Here is a 25063-nt window from a genome sequence, read left to right on the forward strand (position 1 = left end):
GGTGAAGGTTTCCTGTGTTTGGGTGTTCTGGAAGCTGTCGGTTCTCACTGTGAGTTACTACGTTTGATTGATACAGATTCTCTTTAACAAAACGTTTTGCTTCAGTTTTGTTTCCTTCCAGAAGCGCTGCGGCCTTCCGGAGCTTAGAGGGGTCCTGGGTGCTCTGGGTATTTATTAGTGAGAAGTAAGGGGTTCCAGCAGCACCAAAGGCAGTGAGGAAACCGGCCCCCTTCCCAGAGCATGGGTGTCCTCGTTTTTGAACAGGAAGAGCCTGTTCTCAGCCCTGGGTGGACACGTGCTCAACATTGCTGCCCCCTGCACCCTCCAGGCAGGTCAGGACCGAGGTGCCAGCGGCCCCTGGGGCCGGCACTGCTGCTGCGGCCTGCCGATGGCGGCAGGTGCGCGAGGTGCTGCTGGTGCCTGGGACGGGCTGTGTGGGGACGGGGGAGGTCGGAGCGGGGTCCAGCCTGGATTGGCTGAGGTGGGACCGACCTCAGATGGGGCTGTGTAGGGAGCACGGCCGCCTTCACCCCACACGTGCGTTCGTTCTGTTTCTCCTCCACGGGTCCGTCCGTCCATCCATCCTGTTCACAGGTGAGTACCCGAGTGCTTCGTGTGTGCTAGGCCCAAGCTGGGCTTTGGGTGCTACGGAAAATAAGCGCGAGGTGGACTCTGCCCTCTTGGGTGTCCGCCACCATCCTCCGGACTGGGAGACGTCAAAAACTGAACGAATGTACTTGAGGAGGGCTGAGCCCACGGAGCCTTGGGAAGTTGGACTCCGGGTTAACTAGGTGCTGGCAGGGCCCAGAGAGGAGCCTTCCCAGCCAGGAGAACAGCATCGGGGCAGAGGCCGGAGGCCCAGCTCCCCTGGGGAGCCTGGCTGGGGCTGACTGCCCTGTGCAGCCTCAGGGTGTGGGCCCCAGGAGTGGAGGCCCTGGCTCAGGTCGTGGCTTCTTTTCTTGTCTCCAGGTGTTGATCCGCAGGGGTCGGGTGCCCCTTGTGTCCTTGGAGTGTGTGTCCTGCAAGGCGCAGGCCGTGTACGCAGTGAGCCGTAGCTCCTATGTGTACCTAGAGGGCCGCTGTGACAACTGTAGCGGGGGCTCCCAGCGAGGGGTGAGCGAATGTAGGACTGGGGGGCGGGGCGGGGCGGGGCCGCGCGGGGGCGGGGCCTCGGCGGGGCGGGGCGGGGCTGCTCCCGGTCGGTCTTCAGCACCTTGGTCTCTGTCCCTTGGCTCTGCAGCGCTGGGCGGCGCGTACTTTCAGCAACGAGACGCTGGTGCTGGACGAGACGACCACGTCAACGGGCAGCTCAGGCATGCGGCTGGTGGTACGGCGCGGCGTGCTGCGGGACGGCGAGGGTTACACGTTCACGCTCACGGTGCTGGGCCGCTCGGGCGAGGAAGAGGGCTGCGCCTCCATCCGCCTCTCCGCCAACCAGCCCCCGCGCGGAGGCTCTTGCCGCCTCTTCCCGCTGGACGCCGTGCACGCCCTCACCACCAAGGTGCATTTCGAGTGCACAGGTGAGTACAGCTGCAGGTGACAGGGAGGCGCGGCGCAGGGAGTCCGGGGCGCCGCTGACACTGAGGGGCCCGCAGGCTGGCAGGATGCGGAAGACGCAGGCGCCCCACTCGTGTTCGCCCTGTTGCTGCGGCGCTGTCGCCAGGGCCACTGCGAAGAGTTCTGCGTCTATAGGGGCAGCCTCTCTGCCTACGGAGCCGTGCTGCCGCCTGGTTTTGCACCACACTTCCAGGTGGACTTGGCCGTGGTCGTGCAGGACCAGCTAGGCGCCGCTGTGGTTGCTCTCAATAGGTGAGCCTGGGCGGGATCTGGGCAGGCGGGAGCGGGGACTGCCACTTGTTCACCGTGAGCTTCTGCACGCAGGTCTCTGGCCATCACCCTGCCCGAACTCCCTAGTGACCTGCCAGGTGGCCCCCTGGACCTCACGACTTGGCTGCACAGCCTCACGGAGAGCATGCTTCCCAGACTACTGAGACAGGCTGACCCCCAGCACGTCATCGAGTACTCTCTGGCCCTCATCACTGTGCTCAACGAGGCCAGCGCAGGGGTGAGGAGTTCCCTCCTCTCATCTGCCCTCGGTGGGGAGGGTGGGCCCGGGCCAGTCTTCGCTGCCTCGCAAGCAGTTGGCCCCCTGACTCGTCTCCTTGAAATAACTCCTCTTCTCCACAGTCCCAGCCTCTGGACCCTTCCCCTGATGCCAGCCCTCCACACCCCCATGAGAAGTCCTGGGAAAGCCCCCTAAGCCCCCTTTTGTCCCTGAAGAAACAGGGTTTGAGCCGCTGCCCGAGTTTTCTAGTGGCTGAGACAACTTGTGTCGCTGCCAGTGAAGCTGCCCGTTGCCCTGAGGGCTCCCCTGTGCTCACTGCCCTCAGCACGAGCAGGCGCTGGCCTTGTCAGCAGAGTCGGACCCCAGGCGGCAGCTGCAAGCCCAGATACGCAAAAACGTCACAGAGATTCTGGTCTCCCTGCGGGTCAACACCGTGGATGACATCCGGCAGATTGCCGCGGCGCTGGCCCAGTGCACGGTAGGGTGGGCCTCGGGCCCCGTGGCAGCCCCTATCCTGGCCAAGTCTCCCTGGCCGTGTGCCTGTCCTTGGCCATTTAGCATGTGAGCTGCAGGTGCGACTGTGCAGGGTGGCCTAGGGGTAAGGAGCGGCTTGGCTCTAAGGAGAGCACACGTGAAGAGGCTGTTCCCGTGCCCTCCCACTCAGCCCATGGTCACACCTGATCCGGCTTCTGCAGCCCCAAGCACTTAGCCACCACTGTCGCCCAGGACTCGAGAACCGGGCTCGGCTGAGCTGAGCACAGTCTTGATGGGGGCGGGGGGCACGCTGTGCCTCTGCGTGGTGGGAAATTGCTGCACAGCTTTCAGCAGAGAAGGAAGCAGAGAACCTTCCCAGGCGGGAGAGGTGACCTGTGACACGTGGCTCTCATGGCCAGGCACATGGATTAGGGCGAGCGGCAGGACCGCGTTACCTTGGACCTTCCTCGCCCGCGGGTGGGGAGAAACCACAGAAGAGCTCTCGGCAGGGAGGCACATGGCTGGAACCCACGCTTGGGGTGGTTTTTCTAGCTGCGGCGTGAAGGGTGTTGGGGAAAGGCCTGGGCCACGTGGCCGGTGTGACGGAACTGAAGTGGGTTGAGGGGTCACGGGGGGTGCCGGCCCTGCTCAGCCAGGCCGGAGGAGGGCTGCCTACGGCGTCTGGCCTCCCTGCAGGTCTCCAGCAGGGAGCTCGTGTGCCGCTCGTGTCTGAAGAAGACGCTGCACAAGCTCGAGGGCATGATGCACATCCTGCAGGCCGAGACCGCCGAGGGCACCGGCACGCCCACGGCCATTGCTGACAGCATTCTCAACATCACAGGTGCGGCCGGGCCCAGGCAGGCGCGTGCTCCCCACCGCCCCCCCCCCTCCCCCCCCGGCTTGCTCCCCCTCTGAGCCCTCCGCGCCACCTCTCCTCCCACCTCTCCTCCCACAGGTGACCTCATCCACTTGGCCAGCGCGGACGTGCAGGGCCCGCAGCCCTCAGAGCTGGGCGCAGAGCCGCCGTCGCTGATGGTGGCATCCAGGGCCTACCGCCTGTCGTCGGCCCTCATGTGTATCCTCATGCGCTCCCGCGTGCTCAACGAGGAGCCCCTGACGCTGGCCGGCGAGGAGATCGTGGCGCAGGGCAAGCGCTCAGACCCGCTGAGCCTGCTCTGCCAGGGCGATGCCTCGGTTCCCGGCTGCCACTTCTCCATCCCCGAGGCCTTCAGCGGGGCCCTGTCCAACCTCAGTGATGTGGTACAGCTCATCATCCTCGTCGACTCCAACCCTTTCCCCTTCGGCTACATCAGCAACTATACGGTCTCCACCAAGGTGGCGTCCATGGCCTTCCAGACGCAGGCCGGGGCCCAGATCCCCATTGGCCGGCTGGCCTCGGAGCGCGCCATCACTGTGAAAGTACCCAACAACTCAGACCGGGCTGCACGGGGCTGCCGCACCCCTGCCGGCTCTGCCGTCGTCCAGCCGCAGGCCTCGGTCGGCGTTGTGGTCGTCCCCGAGGACAGCAACCCTGACGCCGGGTTGCACCTACAGCTCACCTACTCGGTGCTTAGCGGTGGGTGTTGCGGGCCTCGGCCCAACCTATGTGGGGGACCCTTGGTGAGCAGGTGTCTTTCGTGCCCCGCCCCCCCCCCCCCCCCCCCCCGACTCGTGGCCTTTAGGAAAGTCTGCCTCCTGCTTCATAGGCTGGCCGGGGCCTGGCCCCAGGGCAGCGGGGAACAAGGCAACAGTGAGTGCTGCCAGCAACAGAGAGCTCTCCAGCCCCCCAGCCCCAGGCTGCAGGGAGGGCGCCACAGGGCTCCGGGAGCATCCCCCAGGGTGTGCGAGCTGCGCGGGGCAGCCGTCCAATGCTGTCCTTGTGCCCCTAGAACACTACCTGTCCCGGGAGCCCGAGCCCTACCTGGCTGTGTACCTGCACTCGGTGCCGCAGCCCAATGAGCACAACTGCTCAGCCAGCAGGAGGATCACCCCGGAGGCGCTGGCGGGCGGGGACCACAGGCCCTACACCTTCTTCATCGCCCCAGGGTGAGCCCACGCCCCGCCCTGGGAGCAGGCCACGGTGGACCCATAGTGGGGGCTAATCTCTGACGGCTGGCTGGACGCCAGCAGGGTCACTGGGTTTCCTGTGGGAGTAGGTCTGGCGGCAGGAGGACCGGAGGCGGCAGGCCTGGCCACCCGTGGTGGGCGTGGCTGCAGCTGAGGGGTCTGGGAGCAGGACCTGCCGTGACTCGGGCTGGGCAGGGTCTGGCTGTGACACTTGCTCAACTTCTAGGAGCAGAGACCCAGGCGGGACTTATTACCTGAACTTGACCAGCCACTTCCGTTGGTCGGCACTGGAAGTGACCGTGGGCCTGTACACATCCCTGTGCCAGTACTTCAGCGAGAAGGACATGATGTGGAGGACAGAGGGCCTTGTCCCTTTGGAAGAGACGTCACCCAGCCAGGCCGTCTGCCTCACCCGCCACCTCACTGCCTTCGGGGCCAGCCTCTTCGTGCCTCCCAGCCACGTGCGGTTCATCTTTCCAGTGAGTTGCACCATGTTTCTGGGGGCCTCGGAGTTCCCAGCCTTTCTCTCGTCCTGAGAAAGTGAGGCGAGGGCCGTGCCTCCTGTACCTGATGGCTCTGTCTCCCCAGGAACCGGCCTCAGGCGTGAACTACGTCGTCCTGCTGACCTGTTCCGTGTGCCTGGTGACCTATGTGGTCATGGCCGTGATCCTGCGTAAGCTGGACCAGCTGGACGTCAGCCGTGTCCGCGTGATCCCTTTCTGCGGGAAGGGGGGCCGCTTCAAGTACGAGATCCTGGTTAAGACTGGCTGGGGCCGGGGCTCAGGTGAGGCGGGGGGCTGTCTGGTCCAGGCCTCCCGGCTGCCCTTGCGTGTGCTCTCTGGCTATCTTCTCTGGTAGTGACTATCTCAGTAGGTGACGGGACGAGGGCTCTGTTCACCCGGTGCCGCGTGGGGCGGGAGCTCATCAGGCCTCACGGTGCTCTCCGGGCACACGGGGCATCGGAGTGCGGGGCCTGCCTGTGTGCGCGAGTGGACGACAGTGGGGGTGGTGGGGAGCCGTTACTGGGAAGACGGACTGACCGAGCGAGGACCGTGTGACTTGAACGTTAGACGTGCTGGGGGCAAAAGCGTTCGATTTCTTTGTGGGAAACTTGCTGAGCAGCGTGGGCAGTGCTGGCCGTGTGGCTGTAGGAGGTGCCACGCACGAGCGTGTTCTCCATGCCTCGGCCACTTCCTGCGCTCCCCCCTCAGCGTGTCTTCGTTGGCCCTCCCGCTCTTGTCCCCCCCCCCCCCCCCCCCCCCGCCGCGTGTTCTGGTTGGCCCTCCTCGGTGACCCTGCCCCCCGGCGTGTCCTCATTGGTCCTCCTGCCCCTGCCCCCCCGCACTTGTCCTCGTTGGCCCTCCTGCTCCGTGACACTCCTCTGACCTCTCAGTGGGTTGCTCTGTGACATCTTTGTTCTTTCGCTCGTGGTCCCTGTCTGCCTACATTGGTGAGTTTGGTGTGGCCTCGGCCAGTGTCGACCTGCCTGGTGACCGTTGTTCTGAACGTCTCTCCCACGTTACCACTTTTCTCCTCCTCGCTGTGCTCTTACCCTCACTGGCCAGTCCCCGTTTTCGTAAAACGTCACGTGCATGTGGTATCACAGGGAGGTAGGGCCGACTGTGTCTCACGTAGTCGCTCGGTTAATCTGGCGCCCCGCCTGCTGCACCGTGTCGTTGGCGGCTGCGTGTCTGGCACGTTGAGGGGGGTGAGAGGGCACCTGTCAGAGCGGCCTGTCCGCTGAGCGAAGGAAGGTCCGCCCGGGGTCACGTACCCAGCCCCGCTGCCTCTCTGTCCATCCTCCAGGAACCACGGCACACGTGGGCATCATGCTGTATGGGGCTGAGGGCCGCAGCGGCCACCGGCACCTGGATGGGGACAGGGCCTTCCGCCGCAACAGCCTGGACGTGTTCCAGATCGCCACGCCGCACAGCCTGGGCAGCGTGCGGAAGATCCGCGTGTGGCACGACAACAAAGGTCTGTGGGGGCGCCCGCGGCTGCCCCTCCGGCACCCCACCAGCTCCCTTCAGCCTGACTCACCGCCCCACCCCTGCAGGGCTCAGCCCCGCCTGGTTCCTGCAGCACATCATCGTCCGGGACCTGCAGACCGCCTGCAGCACCTTCTTCCTGGTCAACGACTGGCTGTCGGTGGAGACTGAGGCCAATGGCGGCCTCGTGGAGAAGGAGGTGCTGGCAGCAAGTAAGGGCCTGGGCCCGTCCCTGCCCGGGCTGGCCGAGGGGTGGCCTGTGCCGCTGGCCTCCTGAAGCCAGCTGTGCCCTTTCTGCAGGCGACGCGGCTGTGCGGCGGTTCCGGCGCCTCCTGGTGGCCGAGCTGCAGCGTGGCTTTTTTGACAAGCATCTCTGGCTCTCCCTCTGGGACCGGCCACCCCGGAGCCGCTTCACCCGCGTCCAGCGGGCCACCTGTTGCGTCCTCCTCGTCTGCCTCTTCCTGGGTGCCAATGCTGTGTGGTACGGGGTCGTGGGAGACGCCGCCTACAGGTGGGTGCCCGTGGGGGGCCCGACGATCTCCTCCTGCCCGACCCCTCCTACCCCCCGCAGCCTCTCCCAGCCTGGGTCTCTCTCCTCTCCTGCCACACAGCGCGGGGCCCGTGTCCGGTCTGATCCCGCTGAGTGCCGACACAGTTGCCGTCGGCCTGGTGTCCAGTGTGGTGGTCTATCCCGTCTACCTGGTCATTCTGTTTCTCTTCCGGATGTCCCGGAGCAAGGTGGGCTGGGGCCCGGGGAACTTCCACAGGACAGAGCGTGGGTCTCGCTGCCGCCAAGGGTGGCCGGAGGGAAGGGCAGAAGGTCGAGACGACTGACCCAGGGAGACAGAGAGATGCAGATTGTCCAGATCACGAATGAACCAACGGGGCCCCACTTCTGATGCCACGGAAATCACAGGGCAGATTGGGGGGGGGGGGGGGGTCCCGTGACTGCTGTGGACCAGCCTGTCAGGTGACTGAGGGGAGACGGGCAGGGTCCCGGAAAGACTCGGGAGGATGTCGCAAACCTGAGCAGAGCAGATCTCTAGCAAGAGGCCAAAGTGGCGATTTAAACCCTCTGACACGGAAGAGCCCAAATGGCCTCCTGGTGGCTCTCACGCACCTGCCGAAGGGCCAGTGCCTCACAGGCTCGGAGAGACAAGGCGCAGGCGCTTCCCGCCCGATCTGATGGGGACTGCACGAGGTGAGGGAAGGACAGAGCACTTCCCTCAGGAGGGACCCACCGCCATACCCTGGGGGCGTGTGCGCCAGGGGTCCCGTGGGGTAATCCGCCGCCACCACGGCTGGTTCGAGTCGACGACAAATAAAACTGGAGTCCTCAGCTCTGCCAGCTGCATTCCAGTGCCCTGAGTGGCCTGTGGCTACCGTGATGGACAGTGCAGATACAGAACGTGTGCCCGATTCTAGAACATTCTCTAGCACAGCCCCAGTCTAGGCTCTGCCTGCTCCGGAGGTGGCACACCTCTGCTGAATGCCTGCCTCTCCCCTAGGTGGCTGGGGGCCCGAGCCCCACCCCCGCGGGGCAGCCGGTCCTGGACATCGACAGCTACCTGGACTCGTCTGTGCTGGACAGCTCCTTCCTGGCCTTCCCGGGGCTCCGCGCTGAGGTGAGTGTAACCCCCCCCTCCCCCCCCCCAGGGCCCTGCCGGGCTGGGTGGGTCCCGCTGTCTCTGGGCAGCTCAGAACCTGAGGTGTTCTCTGTGCTTCTCAACAGGCCTTTGCCGGACAAATGAAAAGTGACTTATTTTTAGATGATTGCAAAAGGTAGGAGTCCCTGGAGAGAGCGTGAGCCTTGGTGTGGGTCCGCCACACCTCGTGCGTGGTGCATTATGAGTGTCTGCGCTGCGTGGGTTTTGTCCCCTGGCCCCGTGTATTGTCGTCACACACGCTCTAGGGCCATGTTGTACGTGTGTCCCCCTGGGCCCCCCTTGTTTCACCTGTGTCACCTACAGCCTGGTGTGCTGGCCGTCCAGTGAAGGCACGCCGAATTGGCCGGACCTGCTGAGTGACCCATCTATCGTGGGCAGCACCCTGCAGCGGCTGGCACGGGGCCGCCTGGGCCCGGAGGAGGACGGGCTCTCCCTGGTCAGCCCCTCCTCACCTGCCAAGTCCTTCTCAGCTTCGGGTGAGCAGGGGTGGGGAGGGTGGTATCCCCACGCGATCCCCGGGAAGGTCCTGAAGAACCTGGGGGTGGGAGAAACCATGCCCCCGCTGACGTGTTTTCCCTCTAGACGAGGACCTCATCCGGCGGATCGTGGCTGAAGGGGCCGGCAGCCTGGCCCCTGCCCGGGACGCACAAGTAGAAACGGATCTGCTCGCTGGCCTGTAAGTCCCTGGCTCCCGGGGGTTGGGGGGCGGCGCGGAGCCCAGGCCAAGAAGCCCCGCTCCCCACCTGGGACTGGCCCTGTGCGGGGCTGGGCCCCTTACCTATTGAAAGGACCTCACAGGGTGGCAAGCGTTCCCCACAGGTGGCGGAGGCGTGGGGTGATGGGGTGCTCAGGACCAGGTTTTCCAAACATCCCGGTTGTTTTCTTTTGAGATTGTTTCAATTTTATGTTTTTAAGAATCTCTCAACGTCTGAGATGGACGATTCGTATAAAGCTATCTCTTATTTCCTTTTTTTTCTCCAATAATCACATTTCTGCTCTTTTTAACTCTTGTCGTTTTCAAGCACCAAAGATGACACATATGAACCGTCCTGAGCATAGGGAACGGGGGGGGGGGGGGCTCTCGAGTCGTTTTGCAAACACAGATAACCGTGGCACGATCGCATGTTACAAAGAAATTGGAAATTGATTCAGAAGGTCTCTACTATGGGGAGATCCTGGGACAGCAGCCCCAGATAGCTCCGGCCCAGAGCCCTTCCTCAAGTCCAGGTTCAGGCCTTGGGCTGACTGCGCGAACGGGCCCCGCGGACGTTCACTGGCCTGCGCGGAGCTGCCCGCCCCGCAGGGCCCAGGCCCCCCTCCAGAGACGCTGCGCCCCGCCCCCCCGGTACCGGTCTCAGAACCGGCCCGGTGCACGCTCGGCCACCACAAGTTTTCATTGACTTCCGACTCCTCTCTTGGCGTCCTTCTTCACGCACACCTGCCGCTGCCCTTCCGGTCCCGAGTCTGACCCTCCTGTTTGCTCTTGCGCCTCTGTCCAAACGTCCCCCTCGGCGGAGTCCTGCTCCCCGAGGCAGGCCCTGCCGCTGCTCTCCTAGGGCACCAGCCCTCTGTCGCCGTGTGACCGGTCACCCCAAAACTCTGTGCTTCAAGGGAGCCAGACGGCAGGCAGGTTGGTGGTTGTCCCCATCTGACCCTCACCCTGGCTGGCTTGAGCACCCTCACGGCATGACGGCCGACACCTCAGAGCGAGTGGCCCAAGCAAAGCAGGAACCACAGAGTCCTTTACGACCCAGCCCTGTCAGTCACCACTGTGTCCTTGCCCGCAGAAGTGGCGGGAGGGGGGAAGTGTCCCTTGGAGGCGGCTCGCCTTACCACGCTCCAGCAGCTGCGTGGGCTGGCCCTGCCGCCTCCGTCGACCGCTTCCCTCCTTTTCTGCCTTCATCTCTGCTGTCTTCTGCCCCCCTTCTGCCTAGAGGCATCCTCCCCAAGACAAGAGCCCCAGTCTCCTTCCTGCCGTTCTTGGCGCGGCTGCTCCCCGGCTGGGGCCTTCCTGCCTGCAAATGCAGGAGGGCGTAGTGATGGGGACCTCCTCTCTGTCCTCCGGGCGTCTTGCCTGCACGCTCCCCCCCAGCAGCGTGCGTGGCCTTGGCTCCTTTCACTCGGGGCCGGAACAGTGCCGGCCTCGGCCGGGGACCCGGGGTGCTGGCCCGTGACAGGCAGGCTTTGGTCTCCTGCGGCTTGGTGTTTGGTGAAGCCGCGTGTATTTTAGGCCATATCCGCTATGCCACCTGCCCTGACGCCACATCCACATGTAAAACATGAACGTGGGTGTCCGGAGAAAGCCCTAGAAAGAACAGGAATGCTGCTGCTCCTGCCTAATGAGGATACGGAGCACCTGTTCTCTAGTCCATCTCAAGAAAAGGTTTGCTTGCTGTCCTGACTTCCCACCCGCATAAACGATACTTCTTACTCTCGAAGGCTCACAAACCCAGGCGCGTTCGGCGCAGCTCATGGCAGGCACCTGCTGGGAGCAGGGGAGGGGGGCCTGTTCTGTGTAGTCAGGGCACAGCTGTGCAGGCCCCCCTGCCAGGCACGCGCTTGGCCCTCAGGAAGTGCCTGTCACACCCTTGTTTCACATCCCCCCGCCCCCGGAGCCCCCGTTCCTTGGTGGGGCAGCTGTGCAGCCGGCCAGGTCAGTGTGGCGCCGTGGGCCGCACACACTTCTCTCGGCCCCGGGAACCCTAGATACTGTCGGAGTTTTGAGACAAAGGTGTTTCCTTGTTCAAGAGTTGCATCTTGGGTCACAGAGCTGCGTCAGCGCGCGGTCCCTTTGTGAAACGTGGGTCTGCGTGGGGAGGTTGGGGGCGAAGACGCGAGGTGTGCGGAGTGCGTCCCGGAAGGTCGCGACGCGAACCCGGAGCCTTGGGGCCGCTTCAGCCGTGCTGCGAGCCACCGCTGCTGGGGTCACGATGGGAGAGGACTCTGTCCGTGGGTGGAGGAGCAGCGAGCGAGGGGGAGACGGCAGCGGAGGCTGACGTGGGTTTTCGGCCTGAGGGGCAGGGCAGGCATCGGGGGCCCTTCCCAGAGTCACCGGTGGTGGTCTGAGCCCCAGCGCTGTATCCACCCGGGTTTGGGGCAGTGTCTTCTCTCGGCTGACACGGGGGGCGGGGTGCAGGGGTAGGGGGGCTCAGGGACGTCGTGCTGTGGGCCCACAGCTGAGCGCGGGCTACGCCTCCCCCCTCCCCCCCTTTCTGTGCCTCAGGTCCAGCGCTCCTGCGGAGAGGACGGAGACGCTGATGCTGCAGAGGCTGGGGGACAGGGGGCTGCCCAGCCCGGGTCTGACCTGGGAGCGGCTCCAGTCAGCAAAGCCCGCCAGGACAGGTGTGCTCTCGTGTCCCCAGGACGCCCCTCCGGGCCCCTCCCCGTGGGCTGCCCGTCACCTGTCTTCCTCCCCAGGACTGGTGGACGGTCTGCGGAGGCGGCTGCTGCCAGCCTGGTGTGCTCCCCTGGCCCACGGACTCAGCCTGCTCTTGGTGGCTGTGGCTGTGGGGGTCTCCGGCTGGGTGGGTGCCGGCTTCTCCCCTGGTGTGGGTGTGATGTGGCTCCTCTCGAGCAGCTCCAGCTTCTTGGCCTCCTTCTTCGGCTGGGAGCCGCTCAAGGTGAGTGGGACGTTGGGGGGCCGGGCTGCCAGCCCCTGGCGCCTGTGGGCCCCTCTGACGCCTCCCTTGGCCCAGGTCCTGCTGGAGGCCCTGTACTTCTCCCTGGTGGCCAAGCGGCTACACCCCGACGAGGATGACACCCTGGTGGAGAGCCCGGCTGTGACCCCTGTGAGCGAGCGTGTGCCCCGTGTGCGGCCCCCACACGGCTTTGCGCTCTTCCTGGCGAAGGAAGAGGCCCGAAAGGTCAAGAAGCTGCACGGGATGCTGAGGGTGAGCTGCTCTCCTGTCTCGCGTCTGGCTGAAACCGCACCTTCTTGCGGGTGCTCCCTCGGAGACCCCGCGCGTGCGCCCTGTGGCCCTCTCGCCCCCGCCCCCGCCCCCCTCACCCCCAGCTCCCGGTGCCTGTGCCCTGCTGTGCCTCTTCCCGTGCCCGGCTCGATGAGCAGCCTCGCAGGCCCTAGGGGCCATCTTCTCTGCCTTTGGAGGGACCACCTGTCCACCCCTCTGGCAGGATGCTGGCGGGTGTCTGTGCCGCCCCGCTGGCACCAGGCACCTTGGCCACGGGCGGTTTGCTGGCCAGTGCCGTGACGGTGGGCCACACTGGGATTGGCTGACCCCAGGGCCGTCCCTGCCCCCAGAGCTTCCTGGTATACATGCTCTTCCTGCTGGTGACGCTGCTGGCCAACCATGGGGACGCTTCCTGCCACAGCCATGCCTACCGCCTGCAGAGTGCCATCAAACAGGAGCTCGGCAGCCAGGCCTTCCTGGCCATCACCCGGTACAGGCACCCCCGTGCACATGCGCGTGTCCACCTGCCAGGCCGGGGAGGCATTGATGCCCGCCAGATCCCATCTCGATCTTGTCCTTGGTGCAACCCAGTCCCCAGGGGACGTGGGGCAGCGTCTTGGATTGTCGTGGGGTGTCAGGACCGGAGTAGGTGGTGTTGGCAACACGGGACCGGAGGCACTGTTCAAAACGTCCCGGGGCGCCTGGGGGTGCCCGGTCAGTTGAGCGTCAGAGTCTTGGTTTCGGTGCAGGTCACGATCCCATGGTGTCGGGGGTGAAAGCCCCGCATCAGACTGCGTCCTGACGTTGCGGACCCTACTTGGGATTCTGTCTCCCTCGTTCTCTACCCCTACCCCGCTCATGCTGTCTGTGTCTCTCTCAAAACAAATAAGTAAATAATCTTAGAGTACCCAGAATCGCCCCATAACACTTCCTGCTCCAAATGTCAGTCTGCTGAGCTTGAGGCTTCTGGGTCTTGACCTCGTCCCGTCCCGTGGCACTGGCAGCCTGCTGTTGGCTGGGCTGGGGCGGCAGGAGCAGTGCTCTGTGGGCCTCTGACCACCCCCGCCCCCAGGGGTGCAGGGCGCTGCCGGGTAGAACACGGGACTCTGTCTGTGTGAGCAGGTCTGAGGAGTTTTGGCCGTGGATGTCCCACGTCCTGCTCCCCTACATCCATGGGAACCAGTCCAGCCCAGAGTTGGGGCCCCCGCGACTGCGGCAGGTGCGGCTGCAGGAAGGTGAGCCGTGGAGGGAGGCCTGGCACTGCGTCCTTGCTCTCTCCCAAAGAGACACCCCTGGCTGCGTTCTGGTTCTAGCTGTCTAGCTGTGCGTCCCTTACTTTCTCCATCTGTGACACTGTGACTTCTGCCTTCTGGGTTGCAGGGAGGGTCTGGTGGGGTCACGTAGAGCCCAGCTGGCAAAGAACTCCCCCTCTGCTTTCAGCACTCTGCCCAGACCCTGCTCGCCCGGGCGTGCCCATGTGCGCGGCAGCCGCAGGCTCCTTCAGCACAGGCGACTATGGCATCGGCTGGGGCAGTGCTGCCCACAACGGCTCCGAGACGTGGGCCTACTCTGCGCCAGACCTGCTGGGGTGAGCACAGAGGGAGGGCCCCGGGATCCGGGAGGATCCGGGACGCAGGGAGGGGGGGTTGTTCTCCACGGGCGCCCCCTAGCCCCAGCCAGCCTTGCCTCCCAGGTTCTTCCAGGGCTGGGACCTTGCTCTAACGCCGTCCCCTCGCCGGCAGGGTCTGGTCCTGGGGCTACTGCGCCGTGTACGACAGCGGGGGCTACGTTCAGGAGCTGGGGCTGAGCCTGGAAGAGAGCCGCGCGCAGCTGGGCTTCCTGCAGCTGCACAACTGGATCGACAACAGGTGCTCGCGCTCGACCTGTCCCCGCCTTTCCACACTGCCGCGCTTCCGGCGGGCACACGGGGGTCCCCACGCGGCCCTCCTCCGGAGCCCTGCCCCTCCGCGGTCCACTCCCCCACCCCGCCGCTTTTCCGTGTCCCCATCTTTCCCCACGCACCTCACTGACCGCTCAGCCTCCACCTCCTCCCCGGGCCCCGCGTCACCCGCCGCCCAAGCCCCTTTCTCTGGGAAGACACCCAGTCATTTTACCCTGCCCGGCCCTCTCGCTGTGTAGGAGCCGCGCGGTGTTCGTGGAGCTCACGCGCTACAGCCCGGCCGTGGGGCTACATGCCGCCGTCACGCTGCGCCTCGAGTTCCCGGTGGCCGGGCACGCCGTGACCGCAGTCAGCGTGCGCCCGTTCGCGCTGCGACGCCTGAGTTCCGGCCTCTCGCTGCCACTGCTCACCTCGGTGGGTGCCGGCCGCGACCGCCCCGCCGCCCCGCCGCCCCGCCGCCCCGCCCCTCCACCCTCACTTCGCCCCGCCCCCTCCCCTCACTTCGCCCCGCCCCTTCCCCCCCTCACTTCGCCCCGCCCCCGCAGGTGAGCCTGCTGCTGTTCGCGCTGTACTTTTCGGTGGCCGAGGCGCGTGTGTGGCGCCGGGAAGGGCGGACGCGCGCCGCACAGTCCGGAGCCTGGGCGCGGTGGCTGCTGGTGGCCCTGACCGCGGCCGCGGCGCTCGTGCGCCTGGCCCAGCTGGGTGTCGCCGACCGCCAGTGGACCCGCTTCGTGCGCCGCCGCCCGCGCCGCTTCACCAGCTTCGAGCAGGTGGCGCAGCTGAGCTCCGCGGCTCGCGGCCTGGCCGCCTCGCTGCTCTTTCTCCTGCTGGTCAAGGTGAGGGCTGGGCCGGCGGGGGTCCGCTGGGGCCCGGGCCGGGTCGAACTGGCGGCGGTTCGGTCAACTGACACCGCTCGCCCCCAGGCCGCCCAGCAGCTGCGCTTCGTGCGCCAGTGGTCGGTTTTCGGCAAGACGCTGTACAGGGCCCTGCCGGAGCTCGTGGGTGCGGCCTTGGGCCTGGTGGTGCTCGCCGTGGCGTATGCCCAGCTGGCCGTTCTGGTAGGTGGCGGCGAGGCCGTCAGGGGAGGGGGGGGCTCAGCCCGGGACGCGCCCCTCACGCGTGCCCCCTCCCCTGGCAGCTGGTCGCTTCCTGCGTGGACTCGTTTCGGAGCGCCCTGAGGGCCATCTTGGTGCCGTGCCCCGGGTCTGGGGGTCCTGCCCCGTGCCCTGCGGAGTCCTGGCGCCTCTCCCCGCTGCTGTGCACTGGGCTCTGGGCGCTGCGGCTGTGGGGGGCCCTGAGGCTGGGGGCGGTCCTCCTGCGGTGGCGGTACCACACGCTGCGTGGGGAGCTCTACCGGCCGGCCTGGGAGCCGCAGGACTACGAAATGGTGGAGCTGTTCTTGCGCAGGCTGCGCCTCTGGATGGGCTTCAGTAAGGTTAAGGAGGTGGGTACGGCCCAGTGGGGGGGAGAGGGACGCACCCTGGGCCCAGGGGAGCCCGGGGTGCAGCCGGACTGACGGAGCCCCTGTGCCGCCCCCAGTTCCGTCACAAAGTCCGGTTTGAAGGGATGGAACCGCTGCCCTCGCGCTCCTCCAGGGGCTCCAAGTCGTCGCCGGACGCACCCCCCCCCAGTGGGGACTCAGACGCCTCCCGGCCCTCCACGGCCTCCAGCCAGCTGGACACACCCAGCGGGGGCCTGAGCCGGCTGGGGCCGCGTGGGGAGCCCGAGCCCTCTCGCCTCCAAGCCGTGTTCGAGGCCCTTCTGACCCAGTTCGACCGACTCAACCAGGCCACGGAGGATGTCTACCGGCTGGAGCAGAGGCTTCAGAGCCTGCAAGGCCGCAGGAGCACGGGTGCCCCCAGCCCCTCCTCAGACCTGCGGCCAGCCCTGCCTGGCCGTCTTGCCCGGGCCAGTCGTGGCGTGGGTCTGGCCCCGGGCCCCTGCAGGGTTTCCCTGCGGGCTAAGAACAAGGTCCACCCCGGCAGCACTTAGTCCCCGGGGGTCCTGGGCTCACACCCCGTCCCTGGGGTGGGCCTCTGGCTTCAGTCTGCTCTGCAGAGGGAGCCAGAGCAGACACCGCTCAGTATTAATTTCTGCCACCCTTACGGTCTCGGGCCAGGCAGAAGCGCTGCACGAAGGCCCCCAGGGAGCAGTCGTCTCTCTCTCTCTCTCTCTCTCTCTCTCTCTCTGTGGGTCTCAGCACTTTAAAGACGCCATGTGGGCAGCCAGGACCCAGGGTCCCCTCCCCGGCTCCCCGTGGGAGGACACAGCAGTATTGGGCTGAGTGCCCAGCCTCTGAGATGCTAATTTATTACCGGAGTCCTCAGGTACAGCGGGCTGTGCCCGGCCCCACCTCCTGGGCAGACATCTCCCCTTTGCTAAGGATCCAGGCTTCGGGGAGGGGAACCTGCACCTCCCATCGTCTCCCCCTAAGTTATTACCTCTTCCTTGCCCCTGCTGAGTGCACGCACCTTCAGCCGCAGTGTCTCTGTCGTCAGTAATTTATACGGGGTTAAAAATGTATTTTTGTACGTCGCTCTCTTTTTCATTAGGGCCGAGGGACCTGGTGGCTGCAGTGGCTCCATGCCCCCCGTCTCCTGTGGGGAGGGGTGCTGGGGCTGCAGAGCTGGCCTCCCTCCCCAGACACCTAACCAGAGTTGGATCCAAGTTGGGCCTGGGGCTGGGATGGGAGGCTTGTTGGAAGGGCCCAGCCATCGCCTCGGCGGCACTTCCTGTCGCCACCCCCTTCCCCACCCCCGTGGCCTTGCTCTCTGCCTGGGCTGTGACAGCAAGAGGGCAGAGCCCAGACCTGCGGGTGTCAGGTCTGGGGGAGGAGTAGGACGCGGGCGGCACCAGAACTCCAGGGTGGAAGGAGCCCTGCCCCGGGGCTGGCTCCCGGGGCTGGGGCAGGTGAGGGTCTGTGTACCGGAGAACACGTGGGTGGTGGCAGGGTGGCCCCCCCGGCCGCAGCCCGACAGGCCCTGTACCACCTCCATGGGTGTGGCCATAGCTACAGCCTTGATCCCATCCCCACCCGACAAAGTCAAATAAACCAGCCGGCTGACTGCATCCGCGTCTGGCTCTGAGTGACACGGTGGGGGGAGGCCGGGGCTGCACCACTGCTTTATTTCATTTGCACAAATAACGGCGGGGCACGGGACCCGGCTCACACGAACTCGGTGAAGTCATCCACAGAGGAGATGAGGCGCTTCCGCTGGCCCGTCTCGTACGTGGGCATGGGCTCGGCCGGGGCCGGGGCCTTGGCGTGGCCCGGAGGGTGCGTCTGCGTCAGTGGCAGGCTGGGGTTGGAGTAGTGGGCTTCCTCGCGGATCTGGAGGGGACGGGGAGCCTTCAGGAAGAAGCGGGGGCAGGGGGGGCACTTGCCCTCCGTGAGATGGATGCCAGTGCACGCCCCCCTCCCCCCAAGGCATCTGAGGCCCACCTGCCCTACCCGGTGGCGCAGCCGCTTGATGTGACGGAGCCTGGCGATCCACTTGGACGGGTAGATATCCGTGGGGTTAGAGCGGCTGTGGTGCACCTGGGAGGCCATCTGGGGTGGGAGACGGGGAGCGCTGAGGCCCCTGTGGCCGGCACCCCTGGGCCCGTCCCACCCTGCCCCGGGCCGACCCCTCTGCTCACGTTGGCGTGCAGAGCCATCTGACGGGCCACGAAGGGCAGGTTGCGATCAGACACGATCTTGGCCACGCTGGTGTCCACGAGGCCCTCCATGTCTGAGGAGACACAGAGCTCGCGAGGGGCTCAGGGCCGCGAGGACCTCCCCGCCCGGCCCCAGGGCTCACCCTTCCTGCACTGTAGGGACACCAGGTTGCACTCGTAGTCCAGGGGGGTGATGATCACGTGGACGAAGTTGAACTGGCCCTGCGCAGACAAGGGCAGAGGTCACCCCGGGCCTTGCCCCTTTCTCGCTCGGCTCCGAGAGGCGCTTGCTGACTCCACAAACCTGCCCTTTCGGTCACTAGCCCCGTAGACACACTTCCGACCGAGCCCGGGGGCAGGGCTGTCCCTCATCTCCTCCCCCGGGCCGCCCTCCCTCCTAAAGCCCGACTACACATCCAGACCCCACCAACTGAATCCCCCCGAGTTCAGGTCCAGTCACGACCCTAAACAGGCGCATGACCCCCACCTCGCCTGCCTGTGCTACCCGTGACTCCTGCTGCCACCTGGCTGCCAGCTGCCTCCCTGTCGTCCCGAGAGCAGCCCCAATGCCTACACAGGCGGACCGCTTCCCTGTGCGTCTCTGGGTGTGCACCACACACACCCACCCCAGCTCCGTGCCACCCCTCGGGCACCCTGGCCCGCGACTGGACTCTCACCAGCAGCCGCGTGTTCGCGTTCAGCGACCCCCCCTGAGGCTTGCTGTTGGGTTTAGAATCTGAACACTTGTGAGCTTCGGACCTGCCCCCCGACCCTGCCTTCCACATGCCTCACACCCCAAGTCTCCTGGGTGGAGCCCGCCTCCCCCCCCCCACCCCCACAGCCTCCTCACCGGGGCCTTGGGCCCTAGCATCGTCATCTAGGGAAGGCGAGGAGGCCACGGGGCACACCCCAGTGCTGTGTGATGACACGAGGGAGGTGTCAGAGAGGGGAACTCCGAGACGCAGGGACACACAAATCCCTGCTCTGTGCCCGGCCCCCCACTAGGCTCATTGGCTCCCATGAGGGCCGCTGTCCCCGTTGTTGTCATTACAGGGGACACTGGCTTGGTGGGGGCGGGGGGACGTGCCTACTCCAACTGGCGGCGGGAGGCACTGGAGGTCCTTTTATTGCCGTACTGACCCCGACAGTGCCTGCTGTCTGCACTCGTCACAGACCAGAGAGAGCACTTGCCCAGAGGTGTAGACTCGAGCCAGGGGTGCCCACCTGCGCCCGCCTCCAGGGCCCCCACTCACTTTAATGGTGCCCAGTCTGAAGTCCTCGCCGGAGTCATTATAGACAATGGACACAAAGTCGTTGCCCAGATGGCGCTTCTTGTCACAGCGGTGCTTGTCCACGTCCTTGGTGGGCATCAGGGTGGCGATATGGAAGACAGCTGCAAGGCGCATGGGGCCAAGTTGAGCGGGGCCTGGCATGGCCCCAGGCAGAGCACCAGCTCGGGGCGCCTCTTGGTTCCTCCCGAGGCTCTCGGGCCTGCGGGACCCGCCCCCTCCGGTGCCTGGCCAGCAGCCTTGCCTCCTCACCCCGAGGGCATAGCTTCCGGACGCAGAGGCGCCAGCCCCACTGCTACCCCCATCCCCATCGGGGGAAGTCAGGCCCTCGGCCACCCTCGGCCACCCTCAGCCCCGAGTGCGGGCCGGCGGAAGGTGCATACCCTGCATGATGTCATCGTGCCAGCAGTAAGTGAACTGGCCGTCCTCCCCGCACACGTCCAGACCGCCCAGGTACACCTTATCCGGCTGGCAGTCCTTAAGCTCGATGAGCTTGCCCAGGCCCGTCAGGAACTCTGTGTACCGGTACGAGCCGTGCTCGTTGGACAGGATGGCGAGCTCGCTGCTGCTCTGTGGGGAGAGAGGAGCTCGACGGCACCCGCCCCTGCCCGGCTCCTCGGGGCCCCGGCGCGCACCCGGGAGCGCCATCTGGACCCCGTCTCTCGCACAGAGCACGGGTCCACCAGCCAATTTGCTCAGGCGGACCGAAAACACACCCAGAGGCTGGCATTCTGTGGCATCCCAGCCCCGCCCCGCAGGCCTGCTCATCTCATGGGGACGAGGGGCGCCCCGCTTCCACCGGCTCTTCGTGCGGCAGCCAGAACGATGCTCCGGAGGCTGGGGCCGAGTTACCTCCAACCCTCGGCTCAGAACCATTCATGGCCCTCCCACCTCCCTGGGAACAACACGCAGCCCTGAGGCCGTCCACGCCTCCCCTCTACTTCCCCATCCTGCCTCCGGCCCCCTGTGCGCGCCGTGGGCACTGCGCCAGCCACCCCATGCCCGGGTCGCTGATGTGAGCAGTGCCCCGCCCACACCTGTGGCATCCGTGCACCCACCACCATCTCTGCAGCCCCCAACATCCCTCTGGGCACCGTGTGCTCACACGCTCCGCTGTCACTCCCGCCGCATCCCGGGCACTCGAACAGCGGCCTGCACAGGGCCCCACGAGCACTTGATGCTCTGGCAGCTCACGCAGTGACTGAGCTCGGTGGTGGACGAGGGGCCGGGCCCTGAACCCAGCCCCAGCCAGGGAGGCCCATCCGGCTGGGCTCGGGCCCCCAGCACCCTTACCTGGCCTTCTCCCACGTACAGGACAGCGATCTTGTGTGTGTCGTAGGACGGGATCTGGTCGAGGAGCTGCACCGACCGCTCGAAGGACTGTAGCCACAGAGCCCCCGCCTGAGCCTTGGGCGGAGGTCGTGCTGCCACCAGCCCGTCAGGTGCCTGTGCCGGGAGGGCTCTCCTCGCCCAGGGGCAGGTTGGGGAAGGGGTCACTATAGGCTGCCACAGGGAGCTGAGGCTTTGTCTCTGCAAGCCTGGGCTGTGGGCACCCAACGGTGTCCCCCACCCAGGCCCCGGGGGGGACCCCGCACCGGAGAGAAAGCACACATACCTCGTTAGGCAGAAGGATCGGCTTGTTGGACTCGTCGCCAAAGAAAGGAGAGTGGTAGAGCTGCAGGAACACGAAGCTGCAGGGGCAGAGACGGGAGGGCCGGGCCGGGCCTGGTCACTGCTGGCACCGCCGCCCCAGGCACAAAGAAGCGCACCTCCGCCCCGTCGCCGAAGGAACTGCCCTCTTGTCTGGCTCCCGCCGGCCACGGGGCACAGACCACACGACCTGTAGCCCAGTCTGTTTGGCCGGGGGCCGCTCAGGCACCGGGTCCCCATGGGGACCGTCCGGCAGCTCCAGCCCGAGAGGGCAAGGCTCACCTGGGGTTGATGCCCGGCACCTTCTCAGTATTGGAGGCCCCAGCTCTGCTCTTGAAGGCGTCCCGCTCTACCCTCTTGCCTCTGCGTGACGGAGCTGAATCCGAAATGGTGTAGCCTCTGGGACGCAGGCCACCGGGGGAACGGGGACAGCCAGAAGGCGAGGGACCCTCGGGCCTCGCAGGGCCCCGGCCCTGACTCTCTTCACCTGGGGTCGACCAGGGGGCACCTGCCCCGTCCAGAGTCCCGGACTGTGAGCGGGCCTTGGCCTCGGGGCTCAGCCGGCCAACGTCGGCCTTGTCCCCAGGGTCCCCGAGCGTATCCTGCAGGGTCTGCAGCTCTGGCGAGGAGCTAGACTTGCTGAGGGGCTGGGCGGGCTGGAAGGAGAGCCCCGCAGAGGGCCGGGCTCCCTCGGCAGACACGGCCCGCCCGATGGGGAGCCCTCCGGCAGCCACCTCCTCTGCGGCGAAAGACTTCTCCTCTTGGCTGGAGCTGGAAGACGACTGGAAAGGAAGGAGTCCAGGGAGCCTTCGTTGGAAGACACCAGTGAACCCTCCCAGGGGCCTACTCGGGGGCGATGAAGCCCCACCTGCCCCCCAGCCAGGGCCACAGGAGCCACTCGGCAGCAAGCGGATGGCCACGGCCCCGCCCCCTCCCCTAGGATGACTCCTGCCCGTGCTGAGCAGCAGGGCCACAGGATGCCGACAATGAGCCACTAGCCCTGCGGGGACCACCGGGAAGCCCCAGGCCATCCATGCAGAAGGGACTTGGAAGGACAGCTAGCCAGTTCTTAGATAACAAAAGAGGAAGAAAAACCTCGTGTGAGTTCACAGCAAGCCAGCCGGAGCCACAAAGCCTGGAGCGGAGGCCCCGCCCCTCTTCCCACAGCGCCCTCCCCCGCCTAGTACTCACTCTACTGTAGGCTTCAGGGCGCCGACAGCGCCTCTCTGGGCCCAGGGTGGCCTCAAAGTCCTCCAGCTCGGTGGGCTCGCCTGGCAAATCAGTCTCGCTGGGACTTCCCTCCTCCAGAACCACCGCGGAGTCTGGGAGGACACAGATGAGGCTACTAGGTGCTGGCCCGGCCCCCAGGAGCTCACGTGGCCTGAGGTACCAGCCTCTCCCCGGCAAGAGAGCACAGCGGCCCCCCAACAGAGCCTCACCTAAGGCCTTCCTTGCCTGTGGCTCTAAGCTGCCCACACCCCATCAAGTCAGCTGGAGAAGGGCGCCCTCGGGGGCCTGGATGTGACCCCTGACACGGGGAGTCTCCAACACAGGCTCCCGGACGTAGGGACGTGGGGGGCATCCGGCTCCTGGAATCCCCAGCCCAGGATCCACAGCGCCCGCCGCTGCTGCTCCAGCAAGGGAAACGGCCGGGGGTGGGACCCAAGCCCAAGAGCCCATGAGGGAGGAGCCCCCGCCTAAGACGGGGTCCCAGCTCAGAAGGAGTGGCACGCCCACACCGGCCCCCAGGAACCGGGACAAGAGGCCAGAGTCCCTCTGTGATGGGACCTGAGGAGAAGCCTGATGGAGAAACACCCGTGCGCGCACACAGACTCGGAAGCCCGTTCTGGAAAGCTGAGGCGCACTATCGGAGCCTAAGCCAACCCCGAGCTGAGGAATGCTCAGGAGGGTACGATGCCCTGAAGCAGCATTTCCTGTGCCGATGTGAGGGCAGGGGCGGGGGAGGGGGAAGCGACCGGGGGTTAGCGCAGCCCGCGGCCGCCACACACGCAGCCCCACACGCGCACGGCCTGTCAGCCGCCTGCCGGAGCCCGTCTGCACGCTGCCCTTTCCTAACTGGCTCCTGTCCACATGTGGGCACCCAGGTGTGCCCAAGGGCCATGCAGGTCAGAGCCCGCCCCTGCCAGGGCCTGGGAACAACGGGCCAAAGGCTGGTCTGTAGGGCCTCTGGCCAGCCCACGACGAGAGGCAGACACAGCCCAATTTGTGGGTTCGCAAAGCCAATCGGACCACCAGAAGCCCAGGAAAAGTCAGCTGGGCTGAGCCCCGGGGCCAGGCTCGCCCCAAAGAACTGCCCCCTGCCAGCATCTGTGGCTTAGCTGCCCAAGGTCACCTCCTGAGGCCTGAAGGTGTGGCTGTAAGGGCCTGCCCGACGTGGGGACAGAGCTCAGCCACGAAGGGCATGCAGCAGAGGGGGTCCGCCAGCAAAGCACAGGCATTCTGCACAGACGTCCTCATGCGAGTCGGGGCCCTTCTCCCAGAGGGCGCGGAGCGGCTCTGGCAGGACCACGGAGGGATGAGCGGATGAGGGGCGATGAGAACAGCATCTACGAGGCAGAGCGGCGCTCTGGAGCAAACACCGCTTCCCTTAAAGAGACACACGAGTACCTGCCCAGGAAATGCTCCTGTGCAGCTCTCCTTGGCAACTGGTCTGGTACAGGGAGGAGAAAGAGGCCACTGCAAGGGAAACCGCGAGCGGCCAGTCAGCAGAAGGGGAGACTATGCACAGTCGAGCAGAGGAAAGGCACCACTAGTCCCGCACAGAGCCCGGGCCTGGAGAGAGAGAGCGGAGGGGCCAGCGGCGCCCGGCTCCCCAAGCTGCCGGAGCCGGCGTCTGGAAGGGGAGCGCGGCCCTCCTCCTCGCCAACACAGGTCCCGGGCCGCTAAGCGCCATCTGCGGCCACAGGGAAGGCCAGACGGTGGCCCGGAAGCTCCGCAGCAGCAGGCTGGGCACGGGCACGAGCGCAGGCAGGTGCAGACTGTGTGCTCGGCGCATCCACACCCACACCCGAGCAGAAGCGCGGTTACCGCCTACAGCCCCGGCCACGGGCGCTCCGAGGAGAGCGCAGGGCAAAGGCTTTGCGGGGGCTCTGCCGTGCCCGCCCCCACACAGCGACCGCGCGCCTCGGGAAGAGGGTCCCTTTAGTGGGAATGGGCCCTGCTCCCACGTCAGGCTGTGGCGGCGGCGAGGAGAGCTCCGGGACCCCCACTGTGGGCGCGACCTGCGGCGCAGGGGAGCGACACTGCCTCCAGACAGCACGGCCAGGTCGGGCGGGACGGGTACCCACCTGTGTTAGAACGTGGGGGCGGAGGGGGCTTGGCGGAGCCGGCCGCCGGCACCGAAAGTGACTTGTACAGGGCCGTGTCACGACGCTCCTTGAAGCGCTCGGCGGCCATGAGGGCGTTGGACAGCTCCTGCAGGGGCATGTTGTTGATGTCCGAGGAGAAGGGGCTGAGGGGGTTCTCCAGACTCATCAGCCAGCTGGTGTTCCCTGCGGAGGGGCAGGCAGCACCCCTCAGGCCGCGGGCCCGCCACCGCCACCGGCCATCCCCACCCCCAAGGGCACGTGCCCAGGGGTGAGCAGAGCTCCCTGTGCTCAACCAGGGAGCGATGGGGAAGGGGGAGAAAGCTCTAACAGAGGCACGCCCCTGGCTGGCCCCGACGCTCCGCCCCCACACCGCCAGACCCCCAGCTCAGGAGTAGCTCCCGTCCAGTGGTCGCCCGCCTCACGGATGCACAGGAGGGCCTCAGCTCATACGACTCTCCACCCCAGGTCAGCTCTCACACCCACGTCAGGCCCGGCAGAGGCACCGCAAAGAACAGACATCACCGAAAAGCTTGGATGGGGCAGAGCCGGGGGCTTTCTGGGCTCCCTCTCCCCACAAGGCCCACGGGCCAACGCTTTGACGCGGCCCTCCACACCGAGCGTCCTCACATTGAGAGCGTCTCCCTCAACCCTGACCCACCTCCTCCGGCCCTTCCTGGCCCTTCTCATCCAGTCTCTGGCCTCCCCCGTGCCGGCTCCCCAAGAGGACCCAGGGCCCACAGCCTTACCGCCCAGGAGGCTCCCCAGGACCGGGCGCCTTATCCTCCCCAGTCACCACTCGCCACGCTGCGCCCTAAGCGGACCACAGGCCCCGGGCCTTGGCTTCCTTTAACCTCAAATACCCATTACAGGCTGAATCGTGTGCCACAAAATTCCTGTGTGGAAGTCCTCACCTCCAGCACCTCGGAAAGCACCGCGGTAAGGGAAAACCGAATCTCCCGGGTGGTCCCTAATCCAGAGTCCTTACCAGGGGACACACACCCGCACAGAGGGACGACCACGCAAGAACACGAGGGAAGACACACACGTGTGCACCCCGGGAAGAGAGGCC

General features: G+C 66.1%; 2 protein-coding genes across 19 annotated transcripts in view; one reads left to right on the forward strand and one right to left on the reverse strand.

The window, feature by feature from the left end:
* Positions 1-17138, forward strand: part of PKD1 (polycystin 1, transient receptor potential channel interacting) — a 44254-nt gene extending 27116 nt beyond the window's left edge. Inside the window, exons 17-46 of one of the 3 annotated variants that reach the window (XM_060648105.3) lie at positions 970-1113; positions 1241-1520; positions 1596-1809; positions 1882-2065; positions 2391-2543; positions 3236-3380; positions 3495-4115; positions 4429-4585; positions 4833-5085; positions 5195-5390; positions 6413-6583; positions 6663-6806; positions 6895-7105; positions 7206-7332; positions 8103-8219; positions 8327-8376; positions 8565-8737; positions 8844-8937; positions 11485-11603; positions 11679-11881; positions 11957-12151; positions 12520-12659; positions 13292-13404; positions 13610-13757; positions 13912-14037; positions 14309-14483; positions 14615-14905; positions 14993-15127; positions 15208-15513; positions 15609-17138. In XM_060648105.3, the coding sequence (XP_060504088.3) occupies positions 970-1113; positions 1241-1520; positions 1596-1809; positions 1882-2065; positions 2391-2543; positions 3236-3380; positions 3495-4115; positions 4429-4585; positions 4833-5085; positions 5195-5390; positions 6413-6583; positions 6663-6806; positions 6895-7105; positions 7206-7332; positions 8103-8219; positions 8327-8376; positions 8565-8737; positions 8844-8937; positions 11485-11603; positions 11679-11881; positions 11957-12151; positions 12520-12659; positions 13292-13404; positions 13610-13757; positions 13912-14037; positions 14309-14483; positions 14615-14905; positions 14993-15127; positions 15208-15513; positions 15609-16061 (5838 nt within the window). In that variant the 3' untranslated portion in view covers positions 16062-17138. Of the gene's footprint in view, positions 1-969; positions 1114-1240; positions 1521-1595; positions 1810-1881; positions 2066-2390; positions 2544-3235; positions 3381-3494; positions 4116-4428; positions 4586-4832; positions 5086-5194; positions 5391-6412; positions 6584-6662; positions 6807-6894; positions 7106-7205; positions 7333-8102; positions 8220-8326; positions 8377-8564; positions 8738-8843; positions 8938-11484; positions 11882-11956; positions 12152-12519; positions 12660-13291; positions 13405-13609; positions 13758-13911; positions 14038-14308; positions 14484-14614; positions 14906-14992; positions 15128-15207; positions 15514-15608 lie in introns of those variants that run through there. The other 2 variants (XM_060648104.3, XM_060648106.3) reach the window with 2 other exon arrangements.
* A 35-nt stretch (positions 17139-17173) lies between these two features.
* Positions 17174-25063, reverse strand: part of TSC2 (TSC complex subunit 2) — a 35690-nt gene continuing 27800 nt past the window's right edge. For 4 of the 16 annotated variants that reach the window (XM_078440248.2, XM_078440244.2, XM_078440243.2 and 1 more), the window contains 12 exons: positions 23974-24177; positions 23294-23362; positions 21857-21987; positions 20948-21447; positions 20631-20706; positions 20309-20395; positions 19399-19585; positions 18980-19119; positions 17870-17948; positions 17709-17800; positions 17512-17619; positions 17174-17400 (listed from right to left, as the gene is read on the reverse strand). In XM_078440248.2, coding sequence (XP_078296374.1) covers positions 17236-17400; positions 17512-17619; positions 17709-17800; positions 17870-17948; positions 18980-19119; positions 19399-19585; positions 20309-20395; positions 20631-20706; positions 20948-21447; positions 21857-21987; positions 23294-23362; positions 23974-24177 — 1838 coding nt within the window. In that variant the 3' untranslated portion in view covers positions 17174-17235. The remainder of the gene's footprint in view (positions 17401-17511; positions 17620-17708; positions 17801-17869; positions 17949-18979; positions 19120-19398; positions 19586-20308; positions 20396-20630; positions 20707-20947; positions 21448-21856; positions 21988-23293; positions 23363-23973; positions 24178-25063) is intronic. The other 12 variants (XM_078440253.2, XM_078440252.2, XM_078440250.2 and 9 more) reach the window with 3 other exon arrangements.

This window comes from Panthera onca, chromosome E3 (assembly GCF_046562875.1).
Source record: "Panthera onca isolate mPanOnc1 chromosome E3, mPanOnc1 haplotype 2, whole genome shotgun sequence".
NCBI lineage: Eukaryota > Metazoa > Chordata > Mammalia > Carnivora > Felidae > Panthera > Panthera onca.